The sequence below is a fragment of the Carettochelys insculpta genome, chromosome 1 (genome assembly GCF_033958435.1).
Source record: "Carettochelys insculpta isolate YL-2023 chromosome 1, ASM3395843v1, whole genome shotgun sequence".
In the NCBI taxonomy this organism is placed as follows: domain Eukaryota; kingdom Metazoa; phylum Chordata; order Testudines; family Carettochelyidae; genus Carettochelys; species Carettochelys insculpta.
In genome coordinates, this window is record NC_134137.1 from 256,701,792 (window position 1) to 256,716,554 (window position 14,763).

At 40.6% G+C, this 14,763-nt stretch overlaps 1 protein-coding gene across 1 annotated transcript in view; it reads right to left on the bottom strand.

Moving 5' to 3' along the window:
• The window catches only part of PIK3C2G (phosphatidylinositol-4-phosphate 3-kinase catalytic subunit type 2 gamma), a 344,110-nt gene that overhangs the window by 318,442 nt on the left and 10,905 nt on the right, over positions 1 to 14,763 (bottom strand). Inside the window, exon 4 of the mRNA XM_074983736.1 lies at positions 13,439 to 13,550. Within this exon, the coding sequence (XP_074839837.1) occupies positions 13,439 to 13,550 (112 nt within the window). The remainder of the gene's footprint in view (positions 1 to 13,438; positions 13,551 to 14,763) is intronic.

A 14,763-nucleotide genomic window follows, 5' to 3' on the forward strand; every position in this document is an offset into this window, starting at 1 on the left:
AGGCATGACTATTTCCAGCCAGGACTTAAAAACCTCTAGGTATGGAGATTCCATCACCTGTCTGGGTAACGTATTCCAGTGCTTCACCACCCTCCTGGTGAAACAGTTTTTCTAACTATCCAACCTATACCTCTCCCCCTGTAACTTCAGACATTGCTCCTTCTTCTGCCATCTATCATCACTGAGAACAGCCTCTCTCCATCCTCTTTAGAGCTCCCTGTCAGGAAGTTGAAAGCTGCTATCAAATTGCCCCTCAGTCTTCTCATCTGCAAGCTAAATAAGCCCAGACCTCTCAGCTTGTCCTCAAAGGTCACGTGCTCCAGCTCCTTAATCATCTTTGTTGGCCTCACAGAAGCATCCACAAACAAAACAAGCTTTGTTGTCAGTATGTCGACAAAACTTGGCACTTTCTTTAACAGCCTTCTGCCTCTTAATTACAAGGTAGAATGCCTTTGTCAACAGAATCTATCTACAAAAAAGCTATATGGACCTTTGGGGGGGGGCTCTGTTGATGGACAGGGCTTCCAGGTATCCAGGCAGCCCTGTTTGCTATACTTCCAGTTGGCTGCTCTATTGAGAAACCTGCCAGGCAGTCTGGCTGCTTACTGTCAACAGAGTGGATCAACAAAGCGATTGACTTTTGTGTGTCACCACAATCTGTCAACAAAAGTTTGTGACAGCAAAAACTGTGACACCAACTTCTGTCGACAGACCACTCTAGTGTAGATGTAGCCTAACATGTATTCTCTCTTTTCCCCTAACATTTCCATTCACTTAAAGCTAATTGAGTTCAAGCACCTTCAAGTATGTTAGGTTCTGCTACAGGGGGAATCAGATGCTCTATAAAATAGCTCAATCTGATAACAAATGGAAGCCTCTTACACAACTTAATTATGCCATCTGGATCCCTAACATCACAGTGTATGGCAAGTGCATTCTATGAGTTTTCTTTTTTTTGGCTTTCTGTTCAGGTTCTGTGGAACTGTAACAACAAGCAAAGAAACAGCAGCACATGGTACTTTTTACGGCTATGTGGTTTTCCTGAGGACTATGTTAATGAGGCCAAATGACAACTCTTTGAAACCACCTGTTACATAAAATGAAAACAAGACTTCACATCACAATTCACCCAGGAATTCAAGTGTATTGTCAAATTCTTCCTCAAACAATTACACAAGAAACTCTACAACCTCAACCCCCACGAATACACTCAGGGACCTTCAATATACTGCCCAAGATACAAGCACAGCTAGCAATGGTACTCTTACTGAAGGAACATGAAGACTCAAATAAAAACCGTCCTCAAAAAGGTCATTCACCACATAAAGGGTCAGTTGCCTCCAGGACACCACTAATGTACTCCAGAGACTCAGCAACTGTAACAACACCCTTCAGAATACCACCCATTTCATCTCCCTATAATGTCACCTCCCTAAAGACCACCTTCCCTCACGTGGATGGTATAGCTCTTCACCTGACATTCTAGAAGGCAGCACTCAGATACCCACCTCAAAACTCATCCTCCTTTTCACATCTTCAGCCACAGATGTTTTACATTCAACAACAGGCAACCACTTTGTTCAAACTATGGGAACAGCCATACTACTGATATGGCTACCCAACATGCCTACCTCTTCACATACCACATCATGGAAGAGCTTCTGACTCAGGGCAATCCAAAAACAATGATATACCCAAGAAACTTTATTAATATTTCCATCGTCTGGTCAAAAAGCCTGAATGCCCTTTTATCTTTCCACCACAACTTCAACCACCATCACCACCCACCCCTCAAACTTTCTCTAGGACAGTTCTGTGCCAGCATCAATATTCTGGACATCATAATCAGGTTCTTCAAAGGAAAGCTGTAGACAACTTTATTTAAGAATCTCCCAGATCACCACATCTGCCTTTAAAGGTCTAGTAACTATTGTAAATACACCAAGAAATCTGTTATCTACAGACAGGCAGTCAGGCAGCATCTACACTATGAGATAAATTTTAATTTAAGGCAGTTAGCTCAATATTATAATGTGACTGTCTTTACTTTAAATACCATTAGCTCAATTTAGGGAGCACTAATATCGAGATTACATAATCGCAGTTACTTGATGGGTATAGCATCAAGCTCGAATTCAGAAGTTCGATTAAAGACCAGTGTAGAAGCGCCATATCTTAAAATTGAATTTATTAGCTTCCAGAGGTGTCCTGTATTTAATCCACAATTCCCCTCTCACTGCTCCACTCAGGCCACTGCTCTCCAGGCACAGGAAAACCATGAATTTCAAAGCAGGAGCAGCAAGCCTTTGGCTGGGGACTCATGTTTGTATGAGAGCCTGAGAAATGTCTTTCTTTCTTTGCTATTAAGGCTATGAGCTCATCTACCCATTACAAATAGCCCCCGCAGGGAGTTTTTGGCTCCATCTCTACACTTATTTTCTTCTGCGCTGCCTCCTGCCAGTAGCTGTCCAGCCACACCATGTGGCAACAAGGCTGTGGTGGGGGACGTGCTTGCATAAGATGCTGAGAAACTTCTTCTCAGCAGTTTACATTTGTATGCGAACCCCTTTCCCTCCCCCACAGGCATGATGCAGCCCGGGTCTTTCCTGCCCTCAGCCGCATCACATGGGTAGCCTCCCACTCAATAAAAGGCCATGCCTGCCATTTGATGCTGACCATGCTGCCAGGCAGCACCATGTCATAGATTGCATGTGCTTACAGCTTCAAGGGTGGGAAAGATATTCGGTGGCTTGCAGCTGCCATGGGGAAATTTCCCCCAGCAGCTAAGATACTGGGGGAGAACCACTGCAACTGACCCCCCCCCACACTCACACACTGAACACTCCCTACTCCCCTACTGTCTCTTGCTGCCACTGGGGAAAAGTCTCCCCCAGAAGCTAAGATATTCGGGGACTTGCTGCCACTGTGGGGAAGTCTCCCTGGTGGCTAGAATACGTGCAGAGGACCACTTCAAGTGGGCCCCCACTGAACCCCCCATGCCCATAATGGGGCTTGCTGCCACCAGGGGAAATGTCCCCTGTTGGCTAAGATACTGGGGGGTTTGCTGCCGCCAGGGGGAAGTCTCCTCCAGTGGCTAAGATATTCAGGGAGGACCACCTCAATGGCATCCCATTGAACCCTCCCCCATGCCCATAGCATGGGACCACTGGACTTTGCTGCTGCTGTGGGGCAGTTTCCACTGGCAGCTAAGATAGTTGAGGGGAATACTTCAGCTACTTCAGCAGCTGCAGACCACCCCCCACTCCCATACCCTGCCAAAAATATTTTCAGGGGCTTGTTGTCTATTGCAGACACCTGCAGGTTTTATATTTTGGGTATAAACTCATTTTGCTAGTATCTGCTATCTGTCTTCAGGCTTTGACCCCCTCAGAACAGCAGGGGAAAGATGCCAGTTGAGATTTCTGTTTTCATTATAAGTTCAGTATATGATATTTCACTGACATCCCCTGTGTTGGCGATAGCTGTCCAGCGAAGGGAAAAGTCAAAAATTATTTTTTCCTAGACTTTTCTATCGTCTTTCTTCTAACTTTAGAGTACAATCCAGGCCCCTGTATTATTTTCAGGGATCACATGCAATGATGGGAGCAGGGACACTCAGTGCATGGCCAGCTGAGAACACAGTCCTTGCACAGAAGCCTTATAGTGCACCGGAAACCCAAAGACTCTCTCCATCAGCAACTCTCTTTTCTGAAAAAATTCCTACCTTTTCTTCCTTCAAGCTTTTCAGGGTCCCTGTATTATTTTCAAAAAAGTCAAAAACCATTTTTTCCTAGACTTTTCTATCCACTTTCTTCTAACTTTGAGGGTCCCTGTATTATTTTCTGGGATCGGACGCAATTACGGGAGGTGGGACACACAGTGGATGGCCAGGTGAGAATTCAGCTACAGAAGAAAGATTTCTGTAAACTTTTTGCCATCCATGTGGATGCCCTACTTTTCCTTCCTTTCAATGGGAAAAATGGATATTTGCTTAGCATGGGAGGGGAATGAGGAAAATGCAATGGGGGAAGATGATGTCAAAGACAAGCCAGTATACCCTGAATGCTATGGGGATGAGGGAACTGTGGGATAGGTTCTCACAATGCACTACTGCAATAGTCGATGTTTGTCAATTGGAGAGTGGCAGCAATGAGTCGACTCTGTGAGGAGCACGTGGGAAGTGAGAATGGTCAAATTTGAACTTACAAATTCCAGAATTACAAAATTGATATTAATATATTTGAATGTATCTCATAGTGTAGATGCAGCCTCAGATATCACACAATATATGCCAAGGAGAAAGTCCAGGAGACACATCTTAGTATACATAAAACTTTCATTGTTGAACAAGGACACTCCACCAGAGAAATGGACAGTAGCCTCAATTGAACCACACAAATACGTTGAGACCTTTTTTCAATAAAGGGAAAAAAAACCTTCTCCAACCACATGCCTCTGCTTGTAACTTGCCACCCCCCACTGGAACCTACAAGGGATATCAAACAATTGCTCCCCAGAGATGATGGAGAACACTTTCTGAGAGAAATTTGTCCTGCTACCCCATCTTCTGGCCTTCAAACAACCTCACCAGACTCACTATCAGAAGCAAGCTACCCACAGACCAGAACACACTGAAGTAGCAATAGACCCTGCCAGAACAACAGATGCACACCCTGCAAATATATTTCCACTGCTGCAATGATCAATACTCCCCAGAACATACCTTTCAAGTTCCATGGATCCTACACGTGCTTATTAATACATACCTATTTCAGTGTACTAAACGCCAAATGACAACTATGTGGATGAAGTCTTGTATGAAGTCATAATGAAAAAAGTATAAGATAAAAAATGACTTCCACTTGTACAACACCTTCAAAAGATGGACCCGATAACTAAAATTCACCATTTTGGTAGACACTAAAAATCAAGATCTGTAGGAAGATATTACATGTATGGCTTATTACAACAATCTTTGGCCCTCAAAATCCCCTCTTCCTCCTTCTCTCTTTTTTGCAGACCAGTTATTAGACCACATCACGTTGAATGGTCTCTTAACACTACATGTTAACAAATTATGCTATACTATCTGGTCTGCTTTGTATTCAGCTGTGACACTCTAAATACATAAATTCCTTTCCCAGGCCTGAAGAAGAGCTCTGTGTTTGTCAGTGTTTTTCAACCTATGGTCCATGGATCCTGAGTGTCCACAGACTACATCTAAGATTCCCAAAGGGATCCCTACTTCCAATCATAATCTTTTCAGGATCCATAAGTGAAAAAAAAAGGTTAAAAACTACTGGTGTTACTTGACAGCTTGTGTCTTTCATGAGCAGAAATTGGTTCAATAAAAGATATTCCCTTATCTACTGTTTCGGCAATATTCTTGACTAACACAGTTACAAAGAATACTGTAAACATGATTTGGAGAGTTTATTCTGGAATACATCTCAGAAGAATTTTGCAGAAGCATTTCTAATTTTACATCAATATTAACAAGGGAGTGAGGAAAAAACTGGATGCAGTCACAAACATCTCAGGTACAAGGTCAAACTGTGTATGTCTACACAGCAAGGTTATTCCGGAATAATTTATTCCAGATTTATTATTCCAAAATAAGCTGTTCCAGAATACTGGCTATGTCTACACTAGAGAGTTTTGTTGAGAAAACTCACGAGCTACTTACACCAGCAAGTTTGGATGACAAAACCCTGGTTTTGTCGACAAAACTGGTGGAACATTCACACACAAAATGTGTTTTTGTCAACACAACTCAGCACTTTTGCTGGCATCATTCTGCCTTTCAACTATGAGGCATAATGCTGCTGCTGACAGATTCTGTTGAGAAACAAGCTGTGTGGATGCTCTGGGGGGCCTTCTCTTGACAGACAGGGTATCTAGAACAGTGGGCAGCCCTGCCTGCTGTGCTTCTGGGTGCCTGTTTTGTTGAGGGAGCAGGTGGGCAGTCTGCCTGCTCTGCCGACAGATGTTAGCACTCTTCTGATTGCCTTTTGTGTGCGGCCACACTCTGCCAACAGAAATTGTGTCAGGAAATCTGTACACTGCAATGTAACCATAGCCTTGTAGTGTCCACACTGCAAATGCATTCTGTCGACTTCCTGTCAACAGAACTTGACACTTTTCTCAGCTCACTTCTGCTTCTCCCCCAGGAGGCAGAATGCCTCTGTTGACAGATTCTGTCAACAGAAAACAAGTGTGAACACACTGGGGATGCCTTTTGTTGACAGAACAGACCTCTGTGGTGCTGGCCACTTGGCCAGGGAGTATACCCTGTCCACTGCAATCACAGCTCTAGGCTCTCTGCCTCTGTCCATACTTAGAGCTGCAGGGATCTCCAGAAACCCCATGACAGGAAGGGTGAAGTGTGGCAGCAGCACAGTAGCTTTGATTGGTTCTGGTGTAAGTCCAGGGACTGCTCTGGCATCATGCTATCTGGACAGTGCAAACTCTGTCAAAGAAAGTGTGTGAGCCCTGTAGTAGCTATTCGGTTTCTCAATGAGGTAGGTAAGCCACAGCATGGGCAGGAAATGTGGATGGGGGGTCCCTTTAAAGGTGCACCTGGCTGGGGCTCCTGGAAGGGATTGCCAGTCATGAGACCCTTTCTGACGAAGTTCCAGGGTCTGTTCTGTTCAGACAGCAGCTGGGCTGTGTGGCCGCTCTCTGTCAACAGAGCAGATTGCTGTTTTGGTCCAATGTTGTGTGTGGATGCACTCTTTTGACAGTAGCTTTGTTGGAAGATCTCTTCTGACAGTAACTTCTGTTGACAGATCACGAGAGAGTAGACAAAGCTAATGGCTACGTGTCTACATTAGAGAGTTTTGTCAATAAAACCTGAGCTTTGTCAACAAAACTCCCAGAGTGTCTACACAAAACGCATTTTGTTGACAGTGTATCAACAAAACTAGGCATTTCTGCCAACAGCGTTCTGCCTCTCCGCAATGAGAAATAATGCCTTTGTTGACAGTTTCTGTTGACACAAAACCATTTAGATATTCTGGCAGGGCCCTCTGTTGACAGAGGGGTTTTCCTGCTCACCATGCAGCCCTGTTCGCTAAGCTTCCGGTTGGACATCTAGTCAATAGCCGGCCAGTCTGGCTGTTTTCTGTTGACAGAATGGATTGATCTTTCGATCCGCTTTTGTGTGTGGATGTGATTTGTCGAGACAAGTGTTGCTGGATGATGTCTTGCAACAGTAACTTCTGTCAACAGATCACTATAGTGCAAGCAGAGCCAATGTGTCTATACCACAAAAGGAAGCCCCAGACTGAGCAAAATTTGTTTTGAAATAGAGTCTGTTTTGTATTAGAGCCCCTGGAAGCACTGTTTTTTGGGGTGATATTCCAAAAGATCATGTCTGCACAGGAGAATCATTTTGGATTAAGCTATTCCTGAATAGTTTATTTTGAAATAGCCCCTATTCCCCATACACAGCCAGTATTCCAAAATAGCTTTTCAGAATAAGCTGTCTGCTATTTTGAAATTATTTTGAAATAGGAGTTGCATCATGCAGACGCTCACAAAATTTTTTTGAAATAACTTTGCTGCGTAGACATACCCACTGGTCCGTGAAGTAACTCCACAGACTTCAAACTAAGGTGTCCCAGGGATGATTTTGGCTTAGGGTTGAGATCTCATTTAGAGGACACTGATAATGATCAGGAAGAGCCAGGAAAAAGAACAAGATGAAATCACACCATTTCTTAGAATTACAGCAGTTGAGGCTGGAACTGCAGCCCAGTACTTTTTGCAATATGCTGAAGGAGCAAAGCAAGCAGCTGGGAACATTATTGACCTTCTTTCACTGTTAATGAGATGTACAGAGATCCTGCGAGTGCAGGAATTTAACAGTCCCCTATTGATGAATTCTTCCAAAAGTGAAAATAAAACTGTTTAGAACATGCTGTACAGTGCACTGAGACCCCAGTGAGCTCATCCCCAGTGCAATTACTTGTTATTTTCATTTTGTTAGCAATTAGCTTGAAATGAGAAAAAGCTCCCCCGCCAAAAGCCCAGTCTCTCTTATGCAACAGAGTGATCAAGTAACAAATATAGTTAATGGGCTTGATTTGCTTCTCACTTGTTCCACTCATACGCCAGCATAGCAATATTGTCTTGTTTTAGTCAGGGGTAAGCAACTGGAGGACCAAGCACAGTAAGACACAAATGACCTAAAACCTACATCATGGCTGGCCCAAGGGTTTTTGGCACCCTAGGAGAACTATGATTTTGGGGGCCTCCTAATCAATATGGGCAAAAATAAAAAAGTCTAGAATAATTTTTCATGTTTATTCACCTGGCATTCAAAATGAACAATGTAAAAATAAAAATAAATATTTTATTGATTTTTTCCTACTTTTCATTAATCCTAACACAATTATTCTGTACAGGGTAAACCACCCAGCAGCTGATACTTTAAAATGTTAACCATTTTCAGTTGTACACACTGTTTCTGGTCAGTGCTACAAATAGTTGAATTTCTAGTAGTAACTGTCTTCTTTCCAAAGGAACTGGTTTTTTTGAAGCTAAGAAAATCCTTATTCCTTCATGCTGACAAATGTTTGTTTTTAAGTTGTAACCCTTTTGCACTGTGATCATTGATTTGTGTAAACATTGAGAACTTTTATTTTTGTAGTTTTGCTTTTGCAAATTGGGCAATAAGTTGTTTGAGAAAAAGTTTTGAAGCTATTTCATGTTCTACTGAAATGATGGCCAATCCAATAAGTGGTACTTTCAGCATGGAAGAATGAAAATATGTCTTTATTAATTTTAACTTTAAAAAGCTGTGCTCTCTGTTAGCAACAGAAGCTGGAAAAATCAAGATCCTCTGAAGAGCAATGGAGATGCTGAAAACATTGTCTATGAGTCAGTGTTCAAAATAAACTTCAGTACATCTTGACATATAAGACATCTTGGAAGTCATAATGAAATTGCCTTCAGTTAACTGTATATATCTACTTATCTAAATATCTTTTGAATTTCATATTGTATTGCAGATTCTAGTTTCAAGCAATATCCTAATATATATTCTGAAATCTTATTTTGAAAGCTGTGCTCATTGGAAGCCAAATATTGACTCAAGTGCTGTATCAGCTCAAATGGTTCTTTAACTGATTAGACTGAAATGCAGAAGTTTACACTTGAATTTTTGTTTTGGATCCTGAACCGACTCATCTTCTGCCTCATATGCGAATTGTGGTTTCTTTCTCTGAATATGTACTAATTCTGGTTCAAAGTCTGTTGGTAGTTCAAAATCCTCTGCAAGCTCATAAGCATGTACTAGATTCTCTTCAAACACTTCATGACTTCTACAGTCCTTCAGAAACTTCTTGGTCTGTTACAGATGTGGCATAGCAGAATGTAAGTTTAAGTCCTTTGCCTGAAGTTACCGGTAGAGTTAATCTCAAACATGATATCAAAATACAAATTTGAATTTGCAAAGGACAAGTGCAATAGCTTCTGCATTTACCTGTGCCTTATTGTCAGATGATCCTGTTAGGGTAGCATCATCACAAATTTCAGTTAGTGCATCACAGATATTTCCAAGCTCATATCGAAAAAGCTTCAAGGCATTAATGTGGCTCTTCCATTTTGTTGATTATATGATTTCAGTATTAGAGAATGGACATGGGCATGAAAAACTTCCCAACATTGTGCTGAACTTAAAAAAAAAAAGAAATAAAACTACACAGATATGGGTTGCATGAGGTCAAGGAAATTAACTGCCTCCAAACAGCATCTTGCAGCATCGACAGCCAAATTCAGAGAATGGGTATGGCAAGGAACAAAATAAAAATAAGTGAGGATTCATTTCTATTATTCTGGTTTTAGACCATTTTCTTTACCTTTAACAGTACTCCCATTGTCATAGCATTGGCCACGTAAGTTCTCAATAGATGACATTCCTTTGAGCTCTTGTTGAATGCATTCAGTCATAAAAGCATTAGTCATCTCTGTCAATAGTACAAACCCCCAAAAATGTTCCTGTATGATCAGTTCAGCATTATCTTCAACTGCAGATTTTGACACATCTATAAAGACACGATCATTTTCATCTGTTTGATACAATTCACACCTGGTGTACAGTCCAGGATTACTGAAAGTATTTTGGAGAACGGGCAGCTTCTAAGATTTTCTCTTTGTTATTATTATTATTTGCTAGCAGTTGAATCAGGTCATTCTGCAGCATTTTTCCAAGCTAATATACATGCGTTTCATGGTCAATTATTTTACACAGTTGTTCCTTCTAAATCAAAGTTAGGTATCTAATACATTTTAAGAAGTTTCCATTAATTGCCCTATATAATTTTGCATCTGTTCCGCAGAATGTCAAATTTTGCCCACTTTGAACCCTCATTAAAGCAATCAGATGCTCCAATATTTACTATATACCTCTTGCATCCTTCTCTCTTGGTTACATGTAGATTTTCTTCCTTTTCATTTTTTCATTTTTTTTTCAGTTTTGTGCAGGACTTCTTCATGAGAAGACAGAATTGAAAAAATATTTCTTAAACCCTTTATATCATTTTCAGTAAAAGTGAGGTACCACTTACATGCTTGCTAAAGTGCTTGTAGCAGAAGCAAAACACTGATGCCATGTCTACACTACATTTTCGAAAGAATGTGTCCACACACAAAAAAGCAGATCAAAAGAGTGATCTGCTCTTTCGAAAGTGAGCATCCACACAGCCCCGACTCTTTTGAAAGAACAGGCTGGGGATCACAAATGAAGATTGCCCTTTTGAAAGAAGGGCGCTGCGGAGTGTTTACACGTGCTTTCTTTCGAAAGAAGCTTTTGAAAGGGGGTGCTATTCCTGAAATAGAAAAGAAAGAGTGATTTCAAAAGGAGCACCACATTCTATCGATTCATTTTCGAAAGAACGTTTTTGTGTGTAGATGCTCCATGGGCTCTTTTGAGAAAGCCCCCTTCTTTTGAAAAATCTTTTGAAAGAACTTGCTAGTGTAGACATAGCCTGAGTCTTTTGACACTGACTGTTGCAACCACAGTTAATGTATTTCTTCCCCAGAGGTGAGTTTCCTCTTGTAGTGGTGTGCAGAAAGTTTTCTTTTATTTCCATCTCCTGGAAAGTGAAATTCCTGAACTTGTTTAGGTCCACGTTTTTGTTTTGAATTTGTAATAGACAATCATCATACCTAGGTCATGTAGCAGGATTTCTGTACTATAACTATCTACCTTCTACTTCCTCACCAAATTTTTTTAACTTCAGCCTAGGTACATGTCTGCAGACGAATGTGTTTCTTCAGCTTGAGTGGTAGTTTGATGCTGTGAGCTGCCTCCATCAGGAAATAAACTTGCCTCCATCTTGTTTTTGTAAACTGCTTCCATCTTCTGATTGTCAAATCGAAGATACTTGAGAGAGGAAATGTTTTGCTTTACTTGTTCTTTTATCTGCTCAGCTTTCCTTTCAGAATATTGAGCTCTCAAGGGTTTCTTTTTATCTGCCATGATGTTCATTTTTTGAAAAAAGTTAAGCAACTGTTTTAACTAAATTATGAAAATAGGGAACAATGGTAGTAAAGTAGAATAAAATTTATGTTAAACTAAAAGATAAATGAATCAAAATGATTACCAAGAATGACTAAATGTGGAGTAAATGATGCATGGAAAGAGAAAAATTATGAATTTAAGATACTACGGGACCCTAGAACATGTAGCTGTCTATCTATTAAAACCTTACCTGGTGAGTTTCTGTGCATGTGATGACACCATAGTAACATAAGTTTGGTACATTTTAATTTATGTTATCATTTCAACATTCACTTAAAGCTATTTGAAAATTAAACAGAAGGCCAGAATTTCTATGATTACTGAACATTCTCACCATGAAAATGGAAAGGAATATATGTGTTAAGTGGTATTTTTTTTAACATTATCAGTCAGATTTTCAAAAATTAGGGCTTTACTGTCACTTTAACAATAACAGTCTACAATAAATACATAATCTTAATCTTACCAAGTACTTGTGATTCTCCTTTTACAATCTTGTTAAAACCTGTTACCAATTTTTTCAAGTCTACCACAATACAAATTCTTAGTGGCACAGAGTCTTCAAGATCACACCTCACAATATTGTAGAACAGTTGTTGCAGATCACTGATTGCCCTTCTCTATGCATCGAGCAACCCTTGACTCACCTGTGTGACTAGCCAACACAGGCCTACTGAGATGACTGAACTAGCAGACCCCACCACCAAGCAGCAAACCTACGTGGCGCTTTTTGAAGTATGCTCTGACACACTTTAACTGTATTTACAGGCAAAACCATGCTTCACAACGTGAAATAAATATTATAACTTCTGACATGGCTCTTTTACAATTACAATATTTTATACTTTTTGCTTATAAGAGATACCATATTATTAATATTTTTAATTAGAGAAAAAAATCATGTCTGTCTAATTTGGCACCCCTTAAAGCCTGACACCTTAGGCCTATGCCTAGTTTGCCTATTTGGTTGGGTTGGTCTTACCTACATGCTGAGTTGCAAAATATAAATTCATCAGAGATGTGTGAAATTAGTTATTGGCAGTGCTTTTTTTGTTTAAAAAAGGAAAAAGAGAGAGAAGCCTGTACTCAGCCCTCCTCCTACCGAATCCCATGGCAGGGGCTAGCAAGGTGCTGGTATTCAGTACCAGCATGTACTGGCACAAAAAACTCTCACAACTACAGCACATGTGTATGTCATCACTTAACTTCAAGCAGTTTCTAAGTTCAAAAGTTCCTGTTGAGCGATACCTAAACAGGCCTCTTTCTGCCATGTATGTTCTCTCTTCCCAGTGTGACATTTAGCAACAGCTGGGTGTCTTCGCTTACTTTATTCCTACTGAAGTATGTTAGTCCTGAAGAAACACCAATTTAGGCAACTTTTCATACTTCCCATGTATTCAGCTGTATACATCTTTGAAGAGCTACACAAATATTAATTAACGCATCCTCTTAATTCCCGGGGAATAAGAAGCTGGTAACATTATCCCCATTTTCTGAATGGAGAAACAGAGGCAGGTCAGCTGAACGCAACCTCAGAATTAGAAACAAAGAGATGCTGATGAAGGAATGGAGGCAAACAGAAAGATGAAATAACTTGTAGTCAATGCAGGGAACAAATAGAAGAGCTGAGATTGAAGTTCAGGAGTTTCTAGCTTCTCGCCCCACGCTTACTTTTCTAGACCACATTGCCTTCTTGTTACCCCACAGTACAAACACAAATTGAGAAAGGAAAGAACCAAACTCCATGGCTTGAAGAAGGTGGGATCTAAGATTTGTGACATCTTATCATTGCTTTTTCATCTCTCACTTTGGATGTGCTTTATTGACAAATGTAGTACATCAGAATTCTGGTGCATAACTGATGTGATTTAACACATAATCAATAACATTTCTTAATGTGAGCAGACTTACTTTTGCAAAAATTCATCAGACCCATAAACGCTTAGAAAATATTCTTCCTGGACTGGGTATTGACTTGTGCAATGGAGAATCTCTACAATTAAGTTGCAGACCATACACCTAGCTGTAAACAACGACAAGACGAAAAATTAACAGCAGTTTGGTAGAGAGTTGCTAGATGCGTTGCTGAGCAGAGAAAATGGGAGTCACAATGTGATTGCTAACTTCAGCTGCAGTATAGCTCCATCTAGAGGAATCAGAATGAACCACATGTTTTTCCCCCCTGGGCTTCACATGCTCTGAGGAGGATTGGGGTGTCATTCATACAATCCTAGCAAGTCACAGAACTCACCCATTTTGAAAGAAGCAGGAGAGTCTGTCAGCAATCTAGAATTATAAACTTATCAATTCTAAATTACATGTGGCAGAACTATAAAGGTAGTTTTCCCCTGAAACATATAAAATCAGATTTTTTTGCCTATCGAAATGTGTGTGTACTTTCCTCAAATGTAAATGATGAAGGCTCTGGTTCAGCACAAGACCCAAGGATACATCAGAGGTGTATTTGATACCAACCAGATTCATTTCATGTAACCTTACACTGTAGCAGCTTGCATGGGCAGTGGATGAAGCCCCCCTGCCAGTGGCTTTGCCCACATCCCACCCCTCCTTTCCCCAGGCTGGGCCCCTGCTCTAACCAAGCCAAACCCTCTTTCCATTGTCTCCCTCTTCTCTTCCCCCTCCCAAACCACTCACCCCTTTCCAGCCAAATCCCTGAACTTCAAAGTAGCCAATGATAGCTGCCTCCCTGCCCCCCCCCCCGACTCTTTTACAATTTCTTTCTGAAGAAAATGGAGCATGTTTTCAACTGAATTCCAGATTGGTAAAACTGGAGACACAGAAGGTAGCTAATTAAAAGCACAAAATTTTGGAATAAAAAACTTGTCAGCCACAGATTTTTTTTTAAATATACCCTGAAGTTTGTCAGAGATTTATTTGCAAAAACTGTTTAGTAAGGGCAAGTCAGCTGGCCTGCTGAATACAACATTAAGTAATCTGGAATTCACAGTGCAACTCTTTCCTGTTTTACATTTTCTTAATCAGTATTCCTAAACTGATTTGATATTTTAAAGGTACCTTTAAGCCTTATAAAGTATCATTCCAGACTACTACACGTTTAACAAATTGAAACAAGGACATTATTTTAAATTAACCAGTTGGAGTGATTTAGTGTGTTCACACAAAAGTTCATTGCTTTTAGAAAACAGGAACATAAATTTATTTTATGTCATCTCTGTAACCATAGATATGTTTATGGAAGTTCACCATAAGTTTGT